Source organism: Patella vulgata, chromosome 4 (genome assembly GCF_932274485.2).
Source record: "Patella vulgata chromosome 4, xgPatVulg1.2, whole genome shotgun sequence".
Taxonomy (NCBI): domain Eukaryota; kingdom Metazoa; phylum Mollusca; class Gastropoda; family Patellidae; genus Patella; species Patella vulgata.
The window spans coordinates 46,299,140-46,324,039 of NC_065882.2; the positions used below are offsets into that span (position 1 = coordinate 46,299,140).

Below are 24,900 nucleotides of genomic sequence, written 5' to 3' on the forward strand. Positions count from 1 at the left end.
TTTGCTTCAAATCCTTCTCAAAAGATTGTATACGCGAGGGAATATCCCTGCTATAAAAAATATATTAAAATAGGTCTAAGCCATGTCTGAGTCACGGGACTTGGCTTACGTGGTACCTAGCAACGGGTGCGAAGCCGAGGAAGAATTTATTGCACATACGAGACGATGTTGTCTTTAATCGCTGTCCATTTATCATAAATATCGAACTTATTGTAAATACATTTTCACTTGTACATTACTTGCCTACTTCTAAAATGTAAATCGATTCCAGAGACAGCTATAACACAATCACTGTAATCATAATTTCACGTGTACATTGATTATTTATTTCTAAAATGTAAATACATAGGCTATGCCTGTTCCCCAATCCCTATTCAGATACAAATCTGAAATATTGCTTAAAAAAAATATATATATCGAAGCCTAATTAATTCTCTGATTATCAACTGCCCACGTCTTTTTCCGTGATTTTTATCTCAGAAACTGTTTTACGTTTAAGCTCACCATCACGTTTATCAACATATACATCAAGATTAGACAATCTTCGCGTGCAAACTCTGACGTCACTCGAGCAGACATCCCTAATCGTCGGGTTGCCGGTTACGGAAACCCTTACATTTTTGTACTGTATGCGCACCATGGGTGTTTTTCAGGGAATCCAGTATTTTTCTAGTAAGATTGGATGTTTCTACTTTCCATATAAGCCTATACCAAAATTGAAACACTTTTATTGGAAATAACCACCCGATATATACTTTTGTGGGAAAGTATCTTTAACAATTATGACGATTATCTTCTGGCCCTAAATCGAGTTGGTGCAAAAATTTTGTTTGGAACTAAGCTTAATTTGTTTTAAAATATGCTCATGTATTTTATACTGGTTGTAGTTGGGGGGGGGGGGGCATGTAGCAAAACTTCACGCTAGAAATTATGGCTGCTGTGAACCGACGGCATATAATTTCAATCTTCAAAGGAACTAACCCGTATATTACTGGACACAAACATGTCACGAAAAAGAATCCATGAAATGTCAATTCCATGCTGTATTCATTCATACATCACATTCATAAATAACATGGAAAGGTGTCGCTGATAATATAAAATGTATTTTCGATTACATGTAAATAGTACAATGTAAAAGTCCTAATACCGGTGGCCATTGTGTTTATAATTTCAAAAAAAATAATACGAAATTCGCCTTATGGTGGAAGTGGGGGGGGGGGACTAAAGATGCGGAGCTTAATCCAGAATTCCGTGTGGCGAGTGTGTGTGGGTGTGTGTGTGTGTGTGTGTGTGTGTGGGGGGGGGGGGGTGAGAGTTAAGAATGTCAAAATAATACGAAATTCCAGTTATCGTGGTATACATCACTGGAAAGTATTCTTTTTTTTTTTAATGTATCAGTTATTTCCTGGCACATTCATGATTACGTGCAAATAATATTTTCATACAGAGACTGAAGTTGAAGTTGAATGTAGCGGTGAGGGGGACTGAAGATGAAGATCTTAATCCAAAATTCCGTATATCTACATTAGAAATGTATAGAGAGAGAAGAGAGAGAAGGGGGAGGGGTGGGCGTTAGCGAGTTCTTAAAATGTCAAAGTAATACGAAATTTCAGTTATCGTGTTATACATCACTGGAAAGTATGCTCTTTTTTTTTTTTAAATCTATCAGTTATTTCCTGGCACAATCATGATTATGTGCTTTAGAAGAGGGAGAAAAATCCTCGCTGTTTTGTCGAAATAAATGTGTCGTTGTCAAACATTAACCTAATTGCTAAAAATAAACTATACTTTCAATTTATCTTATTTGTCGAAGGCTCGGATTAGCCATACCAATCACGAAATTTCGTTGCAATCGCGGTCATCCAGCAAATTTCTTATAGTGTGCCAGTTTGATTTCCTCTTATTGTGTGGTGAATACCCTTATAGTATACTGGCTTAGATTGTTCCAGGTTTATCTCGGCGTCGTTTCCGTTTATGTTAATAAGTCACGTGAAATCATACATTTGCATAATATCAAAGATAGTGCTGTGCGTAAGATGCTATGTAGAAAGCGTGAAGGGCAAAGAAAGAGAGAGAAATGGGGTTTAACGTCCACTCAACACAAACTAGGTCATTTCGGGACTAACACATAGTTTAATTTTATTTCAATAATTCGCTTGCGCGTAGGGGTCTTTAGCAGTGGAATGAAACAAGAGGACCCGGAGAAAATCCACGAGGTTGGACAGGCGACCCTACTCCTTGTCACGTACAACCGAGGATTCGAAACCCCACCAGTAGACTCAATGATAGACCTTATGATACACCGCGTATGTGCTAACCATTCGGCCATAGGGGTATTAAAACTTTGTACAGTGTACTGTTTACATATTCTAATCAATCGAAAAGACATTTTAGAAGAGTATTTTATATTGGCAGAGATACTCTTCCATAAAATAAGTCACATTAATTCAGTTATCAGAAGTTGAACATAAAATAAATTATAATAAACAAAATCGGGAACAAGACTACAAACGTATTCTCTAGCACTGTACATCGGCTCTTTATCGATATAGAACGTAAACTGTAATAGGTAGGGTGGTTTCCTGCCTCAAATATTTGTGCTGAAAAAACTGAAGCTACTTGTGAGAATGATGCATCTCTAGAATGAAAACTATTCAGTCACGTACTTGCTCGTGCACTGCAGGAAGCAAACAATCACCCATAATAGACATTCACATGACAATATTTATTCACTTATTTATCAATGAAGCCATGAAAAAAAATTTTCTTTACGCGTTTGAGCTTAAAATTACTTAGTTACGAAATTTATCAAAACTCGGCGATTTTATTTTTAATTTAGTTGATTGTAACGGTTCTCGGTTCAGATTACCGCATGTAGTTCCGTACTTTTTCTACTTTTTGCATAAACTCGGGATCTACTGACCGTATTTTGGATCTAACTAAACATGCAAGTTTTTACTTCGTAAAACCTGCTAAAGAACAGAATAAAAGCAACCCGAAAAGTTGTTAAATCGCACGGATTGTTGTTTTTAGAAGCTCAGACAGACAAAGTTGTTGATTTATAAAATGCTGTTGTCATAGAAAACAGAAGTTAATATTGATTCGCGTGGGTACAACAGGACGAAAACAAAAATGGATCACAATCCAAAGTCTTATACCACAATTGCCTAGGCTATTTAAAAACAGATCACCTAAAAAAAACCTATTGTCTTTTTTTACTCTTAGTATTATTATTATTGTTAGCGTTACGTTTGCTGTTGTTTTTTATATAGTTTTGATAGTAAAAGTTTCCAAACAAGACTGCCACAATGCTCGTGATAATGATGCAGTAAACCATTACAAATTTAGGGAATCTGCAACTTGGGCGAAGCAAATTATAGCCCGTGTGTATAATAATCATAGCAAACTGGGTCTGAAAAAAAAAGAAAAGATATCCAATTAAGCTTGGTATTTCAAATTTCAAACAGTCCCAGTTTTCGATGAAGAGAGGCATTCTGCTATTCCACATATGAGAACCCTACCAATCCCCCATCCCATCCCATGACTAGAGAGGAATATGAAATTGTGTTTAAACAAAGCTTGGCAAAGCCGACAATCGCATGAACACTACTTTCCCTTTGATTGGTGCCAGTACCACAGGCGCGTGTAAAGTGGAAAATCTTTCAAAAACTAACATTAAGATGTGACTCTAAGTAAGCAAGAGTATAAATCAGTTGGTCTGAAGCTGATTCTCTAATTCAGGGGAAATAACCCATCTGGGACCTCTAATGATTTCCCCATTGACGTTAATGTTAATTCTCGTCACTTAGACAAGGTCTAACTTTTTCCCAAATTTTCGTTTGGTAGAACGCTTTCTATCACAGATGGAGGAACATGTGGCAACCTCTTGCCCAAAAGCACGTATGAGGTTCACTATGGAAAACTTGAGATACACAAGCTGGAAGTAGAGAAAAGTAAACATGCAATTTTTGACCCTACATTTCAACCTAACCAACCTCTCAAGTCTTGTATCCTTCCGCCTCAAAATCATGAATATTCACCAAAAAAATGGCAGAAAATATATTTTCAAACCCTTTTCTGCGATTCTACACCAAAATGGCAACAAAAATCGCCATGCAAAAGGGAGGAAAAGGGTGAGAAAGACTAAAAATAACTTTCGCCCTACATTCTAACTACGGTAGGTAAAGCCCATATTATACTCATTAAGAAATTAAAACTATATACTAACCATTTGTATTTTTGTTAAATATTTTTTCCACCATAGGTATGGCTGAATCGCAGGGCCCAGAGCAGACAAGCAATAATATCCATACATTAATATGTGTACAAAACTGTTTATCATTGGTAAGAAAAATACTGAAAATAAAAAAAATGTCAGTCTTTACTATTACCAATGATTACATTACTGGGGTACCGGTTTAAAGTGCTCTTTGTGGGGTTGCCAAAGTACGCGGCTAGTTGGTGTCGAGGTCGATTTCGGTGATTGATTCAGTACCGGTTTGGCTGGGTCCAAGGAGACTAGAATGAAAAAGCATAGATTAGTGTCTATTTGGTTTCCCCATTTTTATTAGTACCCATTTTATAACATCCAGGACTTGATTTATCTAATTGATTATTTTCTTTTCATTGACTTTATGTAACTCTCTACTAGAGTGTTATCCAATCATCTAACTGTTTATTATAGTATAAACCGGTATGTAACTCTCTACTAAAATGTTCTCCAACCATCAAACTGTTTACTCTCTACTAGAATGTTCTCCAACCACCCAACTTTATTATAGTATTAACCCGTATGTAACTCTACTGCAACGGTTTATTACAGTATAAACCTGTGGGCAACTCTCTACTAGAGTGTTCTCCAACAACCCTGGCCAGGCCTTTCATCTAAACTAAGACCTCAAAGCGAACAGAGAATTGATAAGTAAGAATTGCAAGGTAACAGAACATACGACCACAGCAGTTACTTGTCTGGAGCGTTCACAATATTTTTCAAATTATATTTTGAACCTGTTTAACCAATTCCATCAAATATGTTAAATCTGTGAACGCAGGTATTGTGTTTTAATAGAAAATCGTTTTAAATTTTTATTTCATGGTCTTATAGTAAAATAAAGCAAGTGAAACTCACCACTACCACCACCCAAATATCTCACAATAAAATGCCAACTAAATGGCATAATTAAATGGTGAAATACATGTAATGTTGATATTTGATTATTCTTCTTTCTCAGAACAAAAAAAATCTGAAATGAAAAATACAAACATAGAGTTACAGATATCAAGACAATGTCATTTGGTAACAATGTTTCATTCAATTCAATCACTGAAGTGGCAATCTGTGAAAAATTGAGATGTTTAATTCAATTAGTTGTCGAGATATCTCCATCTAAAAAAACAATTTGGAAAAAAGACGAATCTAACCCTTAAAAGGTAAACATCAAATGATGTTTTGCTGCCAAATGGTTATTAAGTGGAAGAAACAGATTTCATAGGACAGCATAAGAAGGAATGGGACTGTAAGTAATCCATAATGTTTTATGGGATTTTAAGTAATCCATAATGTAATCTACAATATTATCCCTATATTCAAAACAGCACATTAGTATTGTGCATAATATTTAAAACATTTTTCATAAAAAAAATATTTTAAAAAGTATGTTACCAAAGTTTTCTGTTTCCTCCCTCGGTAGAATTTTATGTGGCGCATGCCATAATTTAATTGATGTGTCATTTTTGGTTTTATTGGGTCCTATATTGTAGCACTGGCAGGGGAAACCATGCTGGAAAATCCTCTCTTAGCCAACACCGGAATCGACCCCCTTACCTCCTGGTTAGAGAGTCAGCGCCTTACTCGCTGAGTCACATTGGCTCTAAATCTCCTTTGGGAGATACACTATAATCTTGCAATTCTAAATATAACAATATCAGATCACGATGATAACATGTGAGAATGATGTTGTCACGATGTGTAAATTTACAACAGATCAATTTTCGCAAACAGAAAAGTTAGCTACAACAAGCCTGGAAATACGCTCACACAGCATGTTATCCAAAAGGAAAAGCTGGATTTTGACCTAATGTAACTGATAACGAAAGTAGCCTTCAAGAAATCTGACCTCTATGGTGTTCACAAGCTTGACAAAAGCTGTTAAAAAAATTGAAACATCTATCAAGTACGTAGCATCTACTGTGCATGATAGGGTTCGTCATCTCATGGCCCAAATGATTCATAGGAAACAAATTTCTGCCCAAAATGGTAACGGGGGGGGGGGGGTGTTAAAAACAGTAGACTATTCTCGTTCACAAGGTTTTTGTCAAGGGGAAATGTGATAACTGTTTGTAGTTTACATTACTTTATTTTGCTTTCCTGCCGCCATCTTTACCTGTCTTAGATAAATAAAATACTGATAATTCCGATATTTCATTGTACAAGGCAAGTCTTTGTGAAGTTCTCTTTAAAACCCCGGATGTTTATATTAAAACAGTACACAATATTTAGTTTTGAGATACAATCTGGCTTGTTGACCTATAATATTGGCCTATCATTAATTTTGTTTTTAATAAAAGTATATTTCCACACCTACCGTATCTAGTAATTCTATTAATTTGGTTATAAAATACAGCCAATGTCCCCGAGCCATCTGAAATAATAAGATCAGATTTCACAAATTTTAATACAACTCTAAAATATATTTTTCGTCGAATTCCAACTGTCAAGTAAGTGTTCTTTAATGTACACGCCAACGTGTACACGGGATATCCGTTTTCCGAATGACTAAATACTACCCCTTTCTAGGTACCTCTCCTTGCATCATTGGAAAGAACTTTCTCGGCCAACACTGTGGTCGTACCAGGGACCTCCTGATATAACTACATTACTCTTATTTAGAACGTATAATTCTTATTTTTCATGTATTTTTAAAATCTACTATTGCCCGCTCTGTCCATAAAATCAATGTATAGATAATGTGCGTATTGAAGTAGCTAAATCTCTAACTCAATATTATCCAAAACCACGAATAATAATTTTAAAATAGTGTTCCATTTCAATCAATATCGATGTTATCTTACCATGAAAATATTGGATCCTAATATCCAATATTTAAGACACAATGAACATTTTAGTACACGACGTCGTGTACTCTATGGTTTCGAGTGCCATTTGTAATGAACGAAGAAAAAATACCACATAAAACAATGCGGAAGTATTTAAAAATGTCCGATTCACAAATAACATAATAATAATTTAAACAAGCCAACAGTGAGGCTGATGTCCCCCGCCGAAATAGGAAAATAATTAGAGGACACATATAAATTTATCACAAATTATCTTTTACAAAGTATTGAACAATCAAACAGTATATCTTTACTTATAGTCTAACAATCAAAGTAGGAGAGTTATTGTTTTCCAAAGTCTCGACCAATCAAATTGCGTATCGCTCTGCTTACCCTGAGCAGAAAATGCTCATTATCAAACTTAGTCAAGGTATTACTGTAATGAAACTATACACCAAGTTTCATCAATCTCACTTAATTAGAACTAAAGTTATCGTGTCCCAAAGCATCAACCAATCAAATTGCTTATCTCTGCTTACCCTAAGCGGAAAATGCTCATCTTCGAACTCCATCAAGGCATTGACCTAATCAACACATACACCAAGTTTGAACATTCTAGCTCAATTAGGAAGAGAGTTATCGTGCCCCAAAGTATCAACCAATCAAATTGCTTATCTCTGCTTACCCTAAGCGGAAAATGCTCATCTTCGAACTCCATCAAGGCATTGACCTAATAAACACATACACCAAGTTTGAACATTCTAGCTCAATTAAAAGTTATCGTGTCCCAAAGCATCAACCAATCAAATTGCTTATCTCTGCTTACCCTAAGCGGAAAATGCTCATCTTCGAACTCCATCAAGGCATTGACCTAATCAACACATACACCAAGTTTGAACATTCTAGCCCAATTAGGAAGAGAGTTATCGTGTCCCAAAGCATCAACCAATCAAATTGCTTATCTCTGCTTACCCTAAGCGGAAAATGCTCATCTTCGAACTCCATCAAGGCATTGACCTAATCAACACATACACCAAGTTTGAACATTCTAGCCCAATTAGGAAGAGAGTTATTGTGTCCCAAAAAGTGTGACGGACAGACAGACGGACAGACAGAAGGACAGACAGACGGACAGACAGACAGACAGACAGACAGACAGACGGACGAACCCATTTTAATAGTCCCCTGCTTTCTTCGAAAGGCGGGGGACAAAAAAAACAACACAACAAAACCTGTAGAATGGACTATGCAGGCGTAAACGACTGTCGTTCACTTTAGACTGTTCACTAATTTCACCGAACATAATTGATTAGAAATTGCAATAAAATGAAATTTAAATCAGAATATATACATTCATATTACATTAATATATATTTAACTTACCCGTATAGCAAAGGGATTATCGGAATAATCTGGTAATTGGCAGTCTAAATTATAACCTCCCTGTATAGATACTATTAAAAGCTACAACAAAAATGGTTTCAGTTCAATAATAAAGGCAAGATAGATTGGAGAAGCTCAATAAAATAAAGTCTGAATATAAATGATTAATATTTCGGAATATTAGATGAAAGTCATTGTCTACTACTTTTTCACTCTTGTCCTAGGGATGAGAGGAACATAGTTTTTGCTCATTGTTATCAAGGTGGGTTCTTTCTTGTGTCTTTTATAGATGAACGGATCATCCCCGTTTCTATCGATATTCGGCGATATTTATCATATTTTTTAAAAACAATTCCACGATCTCCAAGTCTACGTTAAAATTTTTAACGTTTTAACTTAATAATGTTTATCAAGATAGGCTCTTTCTTGGGTGTTTTAAAAGCCCCCGCCCCCTCCACCTCGATAGTCGGCGACATACCTTTATACGGTCGAATGGCGTGCACAACTATAAATAACTCAATGATCTCCAGGTCTACATTAAATCCACAAATAAAATAAATAAAAGGACTCACTTCAAAGAATAAATATGTAGAGAGGATAATCATTGCTATATTATACAATAATAATACAGCCTTTAAATTAAATGGTTTTCTATTTTCCATAAACTTGGGTCCATAGATTATGCAGAAGTAATACGTTGTTAATATTGATAAAGTTGGAAAAACTGATTCCATGAATAACCAGTTTTTTACACGCGAATCTAGAAATAGAAAGAAAAGAAATCATATTATCATGGAAATTGTAGCATTTCAAAAGTTAGATGGTCCTCAAGATAGTGTTGATCGGTATAACATTCAATGAAAACTGTAGATACATGAAACGAATCACTGTGAGGAGTATGTTCTGTTTGCTATAGTGATCAGTTTGTTCACTTTTAACTTTGGCAGCGACGTACAAGAGCACACTTCCTGTCCACTTGCTGCAGTTTATAGATCTTTCTGAATTCGTACGTTTGATTTATTTTTATTTCATAGAAACACTATCTTATTTCAAACGGATAAACTCGGAATTGGTAACAGCTTGTATGACAGGTGTACATATTAGTCAGATAAAGAAAATAAATTGTATGCACAGCAGAGGTGATATTTTGTAACTAAATTTAACCAAAATGATCAGACAAAAGAAAGACTTAGATTATATTGAAACGACTTGTGACATCAAAGTATTTATAAATGTAATATTTAAAAGTATTCAATGTAGCTTGATTATTTATACCAAATAAAAGCGATTTAGTTAATTGGTGATGCAGAGGTAAATGATTTATTGTCTGGTTTCGTGCATCGATCTTCACATCGATGTAAGATGGAGGGGGTTGGGTGGCCGAATGGTTAGCGCGTCGTACGTTGCATCATAAGGTATATGATTAAGTCAAGGGGCGTGGTTTGAATTGGCCACTTGTACGTGCCAGGGAATAGGGTCGCCTGTCCAACCTCGTGGGATTTCTCCGGGTTCTCCGGTTTCCTCCAACTGCTAAAGACCCCTACCCCTATGTCAAAAACTTTGCTAATGATACAGAACATTGATCGGTGGCTTGACAAAACGCGTGTTTTAGATCAGTAAGACAGTGTGTCCCCATGCTGACGCGTCGTTAAACATCATTTAATTTGTGTTCCACGAGTGCAAAATTAGGCCAACTTGAAATGAACCATTGTATAATGATGGTAGAATTGTAGGTTATTATAAGATCTATCTATGTCGCTTGATCTATGGGCGTTAAGATTTATAGCAAGCAAAATACCTGTCGTCTGGATAATCTGGTCGTTTATACCATAAATATACTCCATTTTGTTATCTGAAAAAAAGAAAGAAGCCTATTCCGTATTTACGATTCCACAAAAATACCACAAAATTTATTGTTATCATTGTTGAATCATCAAATGACAAGTTATACCAGGTTAGCATATCCTGATAAAAGGGTCGACACCCATTTCTAGAAGTTAAAGAGACAAGAAATACAAGACAATTTTACTTCAGCGTTATCAACCAACCTTTCAATATGCCCACTAACGCCTGGATAAATTCCAATGTTTTCAATCGTCGACCTCAATACCACAATAAATATATGCCACTCATTAATTACTTGCATTAGTTTATCACCCTGCTTAACCTGAGCTGAAAATGCTCAGTATCGAACTTAGTCAAGGTATGGATAACTATACACCAAGTTTACCTCACTTGAAAATGTCACCATGATTGATTCTCAAATAGAAACAAGCCAACAGTGAGGCTGATGTCCCCCGCCGAAATCCTCAAATAAATAGATGCAACCTATTAATTAATCGCACATCTATTTTTTTCAAAAGTATCGAGCAATCAAACTGATTATCAACTATACACTAAGTTTCATCACTCTCTATCAGATAGAATCAAAGTTATCTTGTCCCAAAGCATCGACCAAGGAAATTGCTTATCTCTGCTTTGCTTTAGCTCGATATGTTAATCATTGAACTCAGTCAAGACGAACATCTACATCAAATTTAAACATTCTACCCCAATTAGAAGCAGAGTTGTTATGTTTCAAAGTGATGACCAATCAAAATGCTTATTGCTCCTTAGCCTAAGCAGATAATTTTCAACATTGAACTTAGTCAAGGTATTGATGAAATGAAACTATACACCAAGTTTCATCACTCTCACTTAATAATAACTAAAGTTATCGTGTCCCAAAGCATCAACCAATCAAATTGCTTATCTCTACTTACCCTAAACAAAAAATGCTCATCTTCACACTCCATCAAGGCATTGACCTAATAAACACTTACGCCAAGTTTGAATATTTTAGCACAATTAGAAGGAGAGTTATTGAGTTCCAAAGTCTCGGCGAATCAAATTGCTTATTGCTCTGCTTACCCTGAGCAGAAAATGCTCATTATCGAACTTAGTCAAGGTATTGATGTGATGAAACTATACACCAAGTTTCATCACTCTCACTTAATTAGAACTATAGTTATCGTGTCCCAAAGCATCAACCAATCAAATTGCTTATCTCTGCTTACCCTAAGCAGAAAATGCTCATCTTCGAACTCCTTCAAGGCATTGACCTAATAAACACCTACACCAAGTCTGCACATTCTCGGTCAATTAGAAGAATTATTGTGTCCCAAAAAGTGTGACGGACAGACAGACGGACGGACGGACCAACAGGCAGACGGACTGACAGACAGACGGACGAACCCATTTTAATAGTCCCCTGCTTTCTTCGAAAGGCGGGGGACAAAAAGTCTTAGTTCTATTGAACACAAGAAAAGCGTTTTATACCGTTATTATGTGCAAATGATTTAGTCAGTGATACATAGGACACTCCCTAACAGATCATAATGAAATAGAAATACCATAGTCTAGCCTGAATTAAAAAATAGTGAATTGTAGTATTGAGTTGCCCTGGTCACTGATGTCAGTAAATATTAAATTATCCCGAGATACAGCTCATTAATCTCAAATTCACGGAACGGCGACCTTTGGACTCATTGAAGTGTATAAAACATTACAGTATAATGTATATAAATAGTAGTATCGCATAAAGCCTACTACCATACCGGGTATTATTTTCTTTTAATCGACACCCTTAATTACTTTCGACTAAGAAATGGGAACTTTTATCTGCAAATATTCAAAATAACAACAGAGAAAATAACAGACGGTCGCTCACTATTTGTCCTGTTTCTGTGACTGACTGTAGTGTCATATGAAGTTCACCTGACTATAATAAAGTGAGGTCTTAAAATAGTAGTCGACATATTCGACATACATCCATGTCGTTGACACGATACACTTTACGCTAGGCCTACACAAACATATACCACATATATGTATATATCACACAAAATTTAAACTCAGAATTCCCTGAAGTTACATCGTCGTCCTATGTTATTAAAAAAGTATAATCTTTGCATAATTGTGTCATATTTTTTCGTGTATTTATTTACTTATTTTCATTCACGGCGTTTAAAAAGACACACAAAAAAAAAATGCATATTTTACCCCTAATGATACACTTCAGTATGATTTATACCGCTATATCCTCCTTTCTTCTACGTATGGTGTTATCTCCATCAATTAACCGAAAATATACTAGGTCACGTGACATTCATAGTAAACAACGCCCTCGCACATATTTGCTCTTGGTGGTTTCTGTTTCCGAATCACTCCACATGCTCCTTTATGGAGGCAGACCACCATTAATTTCCACATTGACTTCAATGTTAATTCTGGCCTCTTTGCCCACCTCCATCTTTTCCCCAAATTTTGGTTGGGCTGAATGCTTTTCACTACAGACAGAGGAACAAATAGTCATGTCTTTGCACTAAAATTTGTATTTTGAGATACACAAACTTGAAGAAGCATACTACAAACATGTAACTAGTTGCCGTACATATCACCGTAGCCAACCTGATAACCCCGTTATCCTTCCGCCTCCAAATCATGAATATTTACCTGGCAGAAAATGTTAATTCAAACCCTCTTCATCCATTCCAGACCAAAAATCAACAGAAATGAGCATGCAAAGGGGGAGAAAAGAGACACAGAGAGAATTGGTATAAATAGACGAACTACATACAATTCAAGGGGGTAAATGCGGGGGTGGGGGTGGGGGTGGGGGTATTTCCCCCAGGAAATGAAATAATTAAGTGCAGTCGGCCGCAAAATTATGCATCAGCGACTAAATGAAAGAATGCCAAAATATATTAAACAGCAAAAAAAAAAAAGCAACAACAAAAAAAAAACCAAAACAAAAAGCAACAAATAAAACAAAACAAATCGTCAGTACGGTTTCAAAATCAGAGAGGCACTTCAATCAAATTATTCTAGAAAACGACTTACTAAATAGATCAAAGCAATTTTTTGTGAACAGTATGTTGACACATTAATTAGTGATTAATTCATCACAATTCCAAGACATTACCTACTTGCAAAATTCTTAATAAATAACATGAATTCCCATGGGTAGTACTCAATTTTACTCATGTTATAAATGTTTTCTGACCATCAGAATTCTAGATTCAAAAATTCCCAGGGGAAGCATGCCCCCGGACCTCCCTAGAAAGCTCGCACCTGCCATGTACGGCTAGTGACTGCGTCCCTCGTATTAGGGGCCTGTTGCATCAGTCGGTCTCACGTTTCCTAAACACCCCCCCCCCACCAAAAAAAAAAACAAAAAACAAATTCGATACGCACGCCCCTGCCTATATTAACCCCTACATCTGCTTACGGTATAATGGCAAATGTATTTTAAGAAAGTGAGAATTGGTGGTACAGAATGTGCTTACAAATTACGCTATATTATGAAAGTATGTTTTGATTTTGACACAACACCCTTATTCCTAAACTGCGTTGATAGTGTTGAATAATGCTCCGTTCTAGTTACACACATTCTGTTTACTTGCACGCCTGGATCCAGGTTTTGGCAGGGGTATTCCGGCATGGTTTCCCTTTGTCAGTGGAGCAGGAGTGGGAACCTGGCAAGGAACCCAAAATACAAATTTTAATAATAAAAAACCGAGGCACATTCTTGAGTCTTCTAATGAAATCACAAATTAAATATTGAAAACGAAATACTTGATATGTGCGAGTAATGATGATTATAAATTAAGAATATATACTGATATAATAAATAATTTGAATTTATTCTATATTGTTCATTCAGATACATTTAAGCCAAAGGACATTTTATTCTAAAAGAATCTATATGAAATTTATTAAACAAGCTGTCATACATTTTGGATATTATAATTTACACGATGATATAAATAAATTTGAAAACAAGTCAAAATTAGAATTTCTAAATCATGTTATACTCTTAGATAAATATTTCATATTCAAATTAAAATGGACAGATGTAATCAAACTATTTTTTTTCTAATATCCTCCGTTTTCAAGGGACTACTTTTAGACTTTTTGTATGGAGTACCATCACAATATCATCTGGATTAAATATTAAGGGTCTATATGGAAAATAGTAAATTTCCTTGAATCTGCTTTTGTGTTGAGCTATTTATGCACTGAATATACATTGTTAACATTTTTATGACTTCTTTATTATTCCCCCTTCGAAACTTTGTGCCTGACAGCACCTTTACATATCGATATAATGTTCCGGTAAACGTTGTCAGTTTAACGATTTTTCGCATCAGTCGTCTAAAGATATGAATGATCATTTTTGCAAAATTGAAAAGAAAATGGCGTACCCCAACCACATGGTAACAAGGACGCGGAAATCTTACACTGCATGGAAACAGGAAAGCAAATCGAAAATCTATGACTTGATTGCTGTACTACATAGTCAAGGTATCAACATAATTTGTTAGCTATATATGTGAACTTATAAAGTGGTATCAGGTGAGTAAGAGAGAGAGAGAGAGAGAGAGAGAGAGAGAGAGAGAGATGGGGTTTAACGTCCACTCGACACAAATTAGGTCATTTCGGGACTAACATATGGTTCATTTTTTTTATTTCAACAATTCGCTTGCGCGTAAGGGTCTTTAGCAGTGGGAGGAAACCGGATTACCCGGAGAAAACCCACGAGGTTGGACAGGCGACCCTACTCCTTGTCACGTACAACCGGGAAATCGAAGGTGAGTAAGAATAAGCATAATACAATATAGGTACGCAATAGATCCGAAGAGACAATTAAGTGCAAAGATCCATTAACGAAAAGGCAAAATTAAATTTATAATTTGTGGAATATGTGAAAATAATCAGTACCACATTAGTGAAATAGTATCAGATTTTCGAAAATGAGTAACTATACCACACCCACCCCCGTTAAACTCCACATATCCTACTAAGTATAATTATTGTAAATCTAGATATGGTAATAGTTTGTGCTTTGTCATCAGCTGGTGCGTTGACTTAATTGATTTAACGAAAGATACATAGAATAGAATCCACTTTATGTAGGCTAAATTAATTATGATGAATATAATCGATAATCATATTCACATTTTGTCAAATTATTCATAACCATTAAGAACACGTGGAGATTTTTTTTCTGGTCGATAAAATATTTTCAATACATGTACTTTTGGAATAATTATTAATATCATTATAAGTCGGATAAAAGGACGATGTATCAATGTGAAATCGCATACTAATCACTTTTCGAGATCAAGCGCTGATATAAACAAGTCATTAGTTTAATAAGAAAAATAAAACAATAACCCGTCCGAAACTTCCTGGATCGGCGCTAGAGGGTTGTCATGTGACAAGTATTCAATAAACACCATCACTGAAATCGGGAAAATTATTTCGTCGACAGTATTTAACGTCGATATATCCTTAATTCTTTTGATTATAAGTATGTGGGTAGAAGATGGGCATGCTCCCGTAAAATATCACACAAGAAATAGACCCCACCACATAAACTTATAGTATACAGAAGCATACGACGTACCTTTTGACGAAAAGGTCTGCGATTATGGAGATTAATTGATGTGAGAATATCAATAATTCTTGTTGTTATACTTTTGTATTTAAACCACTGGGTGGGTGCGCCAGGTACAAATCATATCGCTCCTTTAAACATACTTTATGCAAGAGCCAAATCTGCCTATTGCAGGTCTTCCTTTAGGCCTGAAATGTTATCTAAATTATTAATTAGACTAATTACCTCATCCAGATAATAATCAACTCTCGGTGTCATCGCTAGTCTACGATATTTACTGGATTAGGACGAAAATTCAATCGCTAAATTCTCGGTTCAGAGTGGATCAATTTGACTGAAATTGTCAGCAAATTCCCTTTACATTATCAAGTTTTTAACTATTAAAGTGAGAACTGCCAGTTCTTTATCTAATCTCCCATAATCTATCTTTAAGGTATAGGTAGTGACGGTACACAATGCAGGGTATATTTACTCTTTCTAAACACCTGATATCACGTCTCATTTTGGGGATTTCACATGGCTAACATTTTCTGCTGTACATTTAAGAACCAACGGATGTCCTTTGAAAATAAAATTACTCACATGTTTCTGAGTTGATGTCTTCCGATACGACACGTGCTTCTGTTATAGCGTACTAAAATTAAACTAAGTGTAATTCTTATGATTTATATGGCGATTACCACTGACCTATTAATAGATAAGATAAAGTATTATATGGTCTACAATAATTTATGGATGATCCTCAATAATATTTACTAGCTCGTTTAATCGTGAAAAGAATAAATCTACGTGTATACAGTCTCACTAGATGAAAAACAATATCTTTTTGTACTTAAAGCGACAATAGGTAAGATTAGATAAAGAGCTGAAAGTTCTCGCTATAATAGTTAAAAACAGATATTGAAAAGAGAATATTTTGAAAATTTCAGTCAAATTACTTCACTCTGAATCTGGGCCAAGAAATCGGCGATATAATAAAAGCTAGCCTCGATTGTCATTAATACCGTTGTAATAAACAATGTCTCAATTATCCATTTTTTACCGTAACCGCATCCAGCAAAAAAACGTATTTGAACCCACGAAATATCGCAGGCATCCGATGGCATCGAAAGTTGATTATGGTTTTGGTAAGTTAATAAATGTCTAATAAATAATTTAGATAACATTTCAGGTCTAAAGAAAGATCTGCAATAGGCAGATTTAGCTCTTGGTATAATGCATGTTTAATCTAACTAATGAAATATACATACTTTAATGTCTAAAGTCTGTCTCACACGGGCCTACGTTACCCTGGCGTAGGTTGTGTGTAGGGTCAATGTGTAGGGTGATTCCGTGGTGACGCCACAGTGACGCTGCGTAACACCTACGTCAGATGACGAAATCTTGAGTCGAGATTTAAAAAAACCCCAACCCAGCAGCAGTATTTTCACATTAAAAATAACACAATTAAATGGGAGATCAATCACTAGTTTTATTCTAAAAGCACAACGTTTCGACAGGTATCCTCTTAACGTTATCAAGCATAAATTTTAGTGAAAGGTCTATAATATAGTGATCTTAGAAAAGGATGGCGTGACGTCATGCACACTTGATCTTGGCAACTTCCTGCAGTACACATGATGGTACAGGTCAACGTTACATTGGAAAATATTTCTATTTCTAAAATAAAAAAGTTGATTAAAATGGTTCGTCAAGCGTATTATATAGGTGCTTTTAAAGGAAAAAAACTCCAACATATTAACACCCAGAGGATGTTAAATTTTTCTATCTTCGGAATTTAAAAGATAAAAAGGCATGGAAACACCATAATGTGCTCGTTGACACATTGCAATTTGTAGTAGACATTTTGTTCACGGAGACAGAAGAAATTTGTGAACAATAATTCCCCGAGTCGGCGAATCATTAGCAAAAAATAACTAGATTTCGCACAATTTAAAGTGCCAAAAACACCCTCAACAAAGTCGTCAGAAACAATGTGTAGGTCACCATCATTTCCCGAGAAAGTCAGGCGTCCCCATGCTTCGTCGGTGAAAAGTCCGACCAAAGAGGTACAACATTGGCTTATTTATTAATTCTAAACTATTTCATTGATATTACAATAAGTCGGCATTTCTATTGCAGGAATTGCCCGGAATGGTGCGAAATTGAGTTAAAATGCCTGGTTACTACTAATTGGGTGGTTCACTATAACCGCGAATATGATAGTGCTGAGATGACGCGAAAAAATTACAGATAGCAATGCAATGTGGTCGGTCGAGACGTATATTATCACCACAAGAAAAGAAAATCCCAGTCCGAAATCCGTGCCCAAATGGGTCAAATTGACAAAAATCCAAAATGACCGCCAGTTTTGACTGGAAAATGCCAATTTTTATCCAATTATCATAATATGATCGAGTTTGGTATCAAAATATATCCTTTTGGAGTAGCTGAATCCATTTCCATACACATTTTGAGGATTAGTTATACCGCGGAGTCAATATTGGGAAAAAATTCCAAATAGCGGTCAGTTTTGGCGGGAAAATTCGAATTTTACAAAATGACAACACTTGATGTCAAAATGTCCGTTTTGGAGGCAGCTGATTCCATTTTTGACACATTTTCTCATCTTGGTAATTAACTGGTCCCCCTGGGTCATCACATGTGGAAATCTCATTGGAGATTTGAAGATTAATACTATGGCACACATCAAGTATCAACTAAATTTCGTGAAAATCTGAGTTCTGTTGCACATGGTATAGAATCAAATTGACGTATATGTGAGCCATGACATACCATACATTGACACTTGGTTAAGGGATTATGATTAAGTCCATTCTGTTCCCTAATGAGGGGAGGGTTGGGGGTAGAATTGAAAGTAGACTGACAACCCCAAGAACGAGAAGACCATCGAGATACACTTTAGGCCAGGCCAAGGTAGTTAGTGGTGACAGATTAAATGTCAATAGAGCTCGTGGTGCCGGTTAAGGTATTGGCATTGAATATGCTAATCGGCAAAAACGTTCCCGTGTTGCAATTTTTATAAATTCATTTAAATAAATAAATAAAATTAAGACAAATTAATTGATTTGAATACTATGGACATAATAATCCGACCTTGAAATCTATGCTGGAAGTCATCCGTGGAAATTAGCGTCTGATAGAGCTTGCATGGGGCCCTTACATCAATGGAGAAAATCTGTACGTACATTGAGTGCGATTGGTTTTTAGTATCTCTGGGTTTTGTTTGAACAAGGGAAGGGCAGCAGAAAAGGGGGGCACACTGTTTTCATTAGGGTGGACATTTCCTTGACTATTTAAGGTAAATCTTTCGAAATTCGAGGGGACAATTTCGGAAGGGAGCGCACATAGTCACATCCACCCACTCCCCTATACCCAGGTAGAAAATCTCATGGGATTTGAGCGTTATCAACCATTTCAAATTTCTGTTTTTGCATTTATGAGGGCAAGGTAGGCGGTTGACTACCTGCCAAGCACGACTCTGCAATGAGATTTTTTGCTTAGGTTACACAGAGTGATGTGCAATTTCAATGCTAGATGCTTTATAAATATGTTAAATGTGCAAGTAATTAACGAGTATCATCTATTTAGAGACACCAGCCTCAATGTTGATATTTTGTAAAATACAACTAGATTAATGTCCAGTTGTCTATTGTCCAGTCTTGGCATGTCTAAAAAATCGGTGTTGTAACAGCGGTCACCGATTATATCTGTTGTAATGGACCCTCTGTTAGTCTTTCCAACAGATCATGTAAGAGACATCGGTCCGCAAAAATGAATTTTGGTACCACGGACAGTCTAGACCTTGATACATGCTCCTCCACTTCAATAGCGTTACAACATTGTGCAAGTGAAAGTTGCGACATTCCACATGTTATTTTTCACCGAGTTTAAAATCACGACCATAATTTCTCAGCTTAGCCCCCAATACCCGTTATTTTCGGAATAAAGGTGGGCTGTTAATTATCATATGGTTCACTGCATATCTGACAAACAGGCGATGCTGTATCCATCTGTGTCTCAACAATTGAATCATTTTGTGAACGTGCTTCAAAAGGCATGATCAGCTTCCGCAGTGACCTGGGAGTGGCCACAGTCGACATACCCCTATCATTGTATTAGGTCTAAGTTAAGTGTATCATTAATCTTCTATCCCTAATCAGAAATCTAAATCCCTAAATGGAATTCTTCCTATATTGACACAGGGGAATCACTTAATCACTAAATCAAGCTACTTGATCCTTATGTAAAATTCGAATTTTCCCGCCAAGACTGACCGCCATTTTGAATAACCCTAATATTGACTTATCACAAAAGTGTGTATGGAGATGGATTCAGTTACCCCGAAAACGTATATTGTGATACCAAACTCGATCATATTATGATAATTTTGTGGAAATTGGAAGCCAAAACCAGCGGCCATTTTGGATTTTGGCCAATTTGACCACGGGTTTCTATTGCACTTATGCTATCTTGCCTGGACTACTGTTCGTTGGGCAACAGACTGTACAAATGTCCTGTCAACACTTTGGGGTGGGGATGGATGGCCGAATCGTTAGGTTTGTTATTGAGTCAACTTACAGAAGATGTGGAACTGACAGGCAGGTCTCGAGATTCTGTCCCACTGACTCCCACTTCTGGTCCTATTACACGAGAATTAAAATTTGCTCCCAGCAAAGACCTCAAATGCCAGGACATTGACTCAGTTTTTCAAATATTCTCAGGGGAAGAAGGCCCCGCCCCCCTACTCCAGGTTGATCAGTGTTATAGCCAGTATCAGTATTTTGTTGACATTCATCGTGGGGTGGGATTGTGGATGGCGCCCTAGATTTGGAACTGCCCCCCCCCCCCAAACACACACACCTATTCTCGGCTTCTAGATCTGCTACTGACTAAAGCACATAAATGAAAAACGCTAGAAATCCATATTTTGTGAACACTTAACCAAACTTATAGTTTACGCAAATTTGAGATAAAACTTGACCTAGCTCCCACACTAGTAGCGCCAATATACCACGCGTCGCATCGTCTGAATAAACATTTGTGTCAATATATTATCACACATCGAATAGTCTGATTAATCATTAATATGATTAATTTAAACTGCTAAACCACTTTAATAATAAATCAAAATGTTTTCAATTCTTTAAGAAATCATTTAAATTTTGGATATAATGTAAGAAACGTGGCCCTTCTCCTTTTTAGCTGTTTTGAATTGGAAAGTATTATCTAGAGTAGATGTAAAGATGCCATGCGTGTGTATTCGAATGTTGTGGATATACCAACAAAGGTATAAAGCGAATTGTAACTAAGAGAGTGAATTACCAATCAATGGTTACAACAGTGATTTGCGCGGGACACTTTCCGAACGAGTGATAGTTGTCGGTATAAAAATATTGAAATGTTCAAGTTATGCTAAGCATGTAACGAATAATAAAGTCACACTGCATGTTTGAATTAGTTACTAGATATATCGTATGAATAGCATGCGATAAAAGGGGTCGACATTCCAGATCAATGGATAAATATAATGTTTAGTCATGAGCCTGTTTACAAATCTGCCCACTAAAACAGAACATGTCTACAACACTTCGTAAACAATATTGTATAATATTAAAACCAACGACCATAACTACATGTATATAGAAAAACGATACGAGAAAAGATGTTGATAAAAATGTTGATAGATATAATTGACATACAATAATAATGGTATAATTACAAAAATGTAACACCCCATCCTATGTACCCCATAAAATTATAGCAATAACCCCCTCTCCTACCACACACCCCTATTACGTAGCTATCGGAAAAAAGGACGTTAAACGAACAAGGTACTAGGGCCCACCCTTAAAACACACATAGTGTATTATGTTTGAATATATATAGTTTGTTGCGACTTTTGTTCATTATCAAAAAAGTTACGCACAGGTTTTAACCAGTGACATATGAGTCAGCCTTTTCATCATCACATGGTTGTAATTATGTCAACTTAAAAGTGGTAGGATTTGCGTAATTTATAGTGGGCTGCATTATTACATAGAATTCTGTCTTACCAAAGTATGTCAGATAAATCAACAGTACACAGAAACAGAAAGCAAAAAAAAACAACATTGTGTTATAGATTTTTTTTTTCCATTTTGTGGGGAGGTGTGCGTCTCAGATAATGTCGTTATTTCATTGGGACGTTTATTGTTCACCAAAGCCAAAACTAATTGTTTGTTGATTTTCATATAAGCGTCAACTGATTGTAAATGTCCCCAGGGCGATTGTATTAGAATACTTCATATCATTATTAGTAAGACTGTCACACTACTGACATCTGTTACTGTTTCTATCACAAAATTCCATCTGGTTATACCTACTTTATATTTCATATATCAGCATAATATAACACTGTATGGCCGTAGCACGGTTAATCGAAGAAATGTGTAACAGATTTCCATTAGAAACTCTAACAATCTGAATTTATCTGAAAAGGGTGAATAATAATTTATACATGCATTATAATTATCCTTAAAATAAGTGTCACTCCTCTAATTTAATGTTGTCGACATTCATTATACAATTTCCCTGAAAGGCACGCATTGCCAGATTCTTGGCATATTCGCTTGGCTACTAATATCACTGATCTATTGATGAAATAGGGGCGAATTAATGAGCACTCGATATTAACTTCATATTTTCTGTAAATTAAACATACATTATGCAAGAGCTAAATCTGTCTATTGCAGGTCTTTCTTTAGGCCTGATATGTTATCTAAATTATTAATTAGACCAATCCAGACCATAATCAACTCTAGATGGCATCGCTAGCCTGCGATCTTTAGTGGATTATAAGCCGACTTACTTATCGCTCTGCTTACCCTGAGCAGAAAATGTTTAATATCAAACTTAGTCAAGGTATTGATGTAATGAAACTATACGCCAAGTTTGATCACTCTCACTTAATCAGAACTAAAGTTATTGTGTCCCAAAGCATCAACCAATCAAATTGCTTATATCGCTGCTTACCCTGAGCAGAAAATGCTCTCTTCGAACTCAATCAAGGCATCGACCTAATAAACACTACACCAAGTTTGAACATTCTAGCTCAATTAAAAGATGAGTTATTGTGTCCCAAAAAATGTGACGGACAGACAGACGGGGGACAAAAATATTTCAGATATATACTGGGTACATAAAATAATAGCCTCGCTAAACAGAAGATCTCGGGTTCGCTCCCGATGTAGGCCGAGAAAGTTCCGGCGTGGTTTCCACTTTTCAGACCTTGCAGGGACAGTGTCTAATCGTTCGGATAGGACGAAAAACCAAAGTCCCGTGTACACAGTGACATTGGCGTGCACGTACAAGAACCCCTGTCAGTTGGAATTCGAAATAAGAGTAGGCCGTGACGTCGCTGTCCGGGCACAATTTCCCTCACAACACACTGTATGCGAGTTTTCAGAAGCCCAGACGGCGCAAAAAAGTAGGATGTTAAACCCCATTTCATTTCTTGATTCTCACTGAAATGCATTTGTTACAATCTAATCTAATTAACCAACTTGTGTTTGTTTTAAAACAATAAAAACACGCAAAGGGATCATCCTTTTGGCATTACTGACGCCGGATGTGAAGTCATACGGGAGTAGGCTATACTGGAAGTTAGCTGAAACGTCATGTCATTTTATCCAGTGGTATGTATAGCACGTGTCCTGTCGACGACTTACGTCGTATTTATTTATTTGTCATGTAATTATATTGCCGACTTCATAGATTAAAATTCAGTACATATTTATGTCTCTACACAAACCACTCTCGTTCACTCATTGTTACGGCCATGTTGATCACAGAACGATCTAGTCACTGCTTCCCGGTTTTAAAATGGTTATCACGTGATCACAATATTATCTTGAAAATATAGCCTTCATCACTATAGTTACAACTAAAAAAAATAGATAAGCACCATTACCTGTATATAGGCCTAGCGATTTATGTTTTCCTGCAACGGATCAATATATAGACTAGCACCTTCAGAAGCAATATTCTTTCCACATGTACAGTATGATAGGCAAAAATATAGGCTATGTTTTGTATCAGGTAAAATCCGCCACATATATTCCATTAGCATAAGGGAGTTTTATTACATTGAATATCTAAGTGCCGATGTAATGAAAAGTATGAATAATAATTTTAGAAATGAAATGAAACGCGGTTTAACGTCCCACTTTTCTGCACCGACTGGGCTAACGAAGACGGGTGTACGAAATACAGTTATGCTATGAGGAAACTGTTGCCCGGGCACAGATCGCTACTGCCATCTCTTATTTCGAATTCCAACTGTCAAGGGTTCTTTTACGTGCATGCAAACATGTACATGGGACCTTGGTTTTTTTTGTCACATCTGAGCGACTAGTCACTGCCCTTGTCAGACCCTCCACCCTGCATCCACTGACAAGAGGAAACCACGCTTGAAAATTCCGAGGGCTCAGGACCTACTGGTTAGTGAGCCAGCGCCTCACTCACTGAGCCACAGTAATAATAATTTAGGATACACCGAACCCTACGTTTCTACCGAGGAGCAAAGATTTTTAATATTATGACTGGTTTAGACTATTCATAAACATGACTTGTATGGGATATTTTGTTTTGTTGACAATTCTAATGCTGAAGATGCTTAAACTTAAATCCATTGCAAATATTGTGGGGAGAGGTTCCCGGTCCCAGTACCCACCCCCAACCCTACCCCACCCCTTTAAACCAGTCCTTTAATTAATATAAGGGCCATAAATTTCACGCTTTATGAGAAATATTCCAATTATATAATGTTTGGCAAAAACTAGACCTCAGCGATACTGAAATTCAAATAAGGATGTTTTAATTAATGAACAATATAAGGTTTTTCACCTACCTATTGAGAAACAAGGCGAATATATCCCATACAATATTGTTAAAACCCTGCTGTGTACACGGTGAATGAGATCTATCTGATATATATAGCTCATATGTGGTATGAATTTATTTGAAATCGATCAATC

At 36.2% G+C, this 24,900-nt stretch overlaps 1 protein-coding gene across 3 annotated transcripts; it reads right to left on the bottom strand.

The window, feature by feature from the left end:
• Positions 1 to 303: 303 nt before the first annotated feature.
• Positions 304 to 24,862, bottom strand: LOC126817539 (elongation of very long chain fatty acids protein 7). 3 transcript variants are annotated; one of them, XM_050544593.1, is made up of 9 exons: positions 24,774 to 24,862; positions 22,249 to 22,355; positions 10,241 to 10,294; positions 9,015 to 9,202; positions 8,443 to 8,523; positions 6,588 to 6,644; positions 5,132 to 5,246; positions 4,232 to 4,359; positions 304 to 3,415 (listed from the first exon to the last, which is right to left on the bottom strand). In XM_050544593.1, the coding sequence occupies exons 3-9, from the start codon at positions 10,284 to 10,286 to the stop codon at positions 3,206 to 3,208; spliced, it is 825 nt and encodes a 274-aa protein (XP_050400550.1). In that variant the 5' UTR covers positions 10,287 to 10,294; positions 22,249 to 22,355; positions 24,774 to 24,862; the 3' UTR covers positions 304 to 3,205. The 3 variants fall into 3 exon arrangements, with proteins under 3 accessions (XP_050400550.1, XP_050400551.1, XP_050400549.1); XM_050544594.1 differs by lacking the exon at positions 22,249 to 22,355 and having other exon boundaries at positions 24,774 to 24,838; XM_050544592.2 differs by lacking the exons at positions 22,249 to 22,355; positions 24,774 to 24,862 and adding an exon at positions 12,484 to 12,913.
• Positions 24,863 to 24,900: the final 38 nt, after the last annotated feature.

Coding starts and splice junctions, on each gene's coding strand:
- LOC126817539 (XM_050544593.1), bottom strand. CDS start 10,286: ATGGAGTATATTTATGGTATAAACGACCAGATTATCCAGACGACAG. Junction 9,203..10,240: donor CCAGATTATCCAGACGACAG/GTATTTTGCTTG, acceptor TTCTATTTCTAG/ATTCGCGTGTAAAAAACTGG. Junction 3,416..4,231: donor ATTTAACAAAAATACAAATG/GTTAGTATATAG, acceptor TTTTTTTTTCAG/ACCCAGTTTGCTATGATTAT.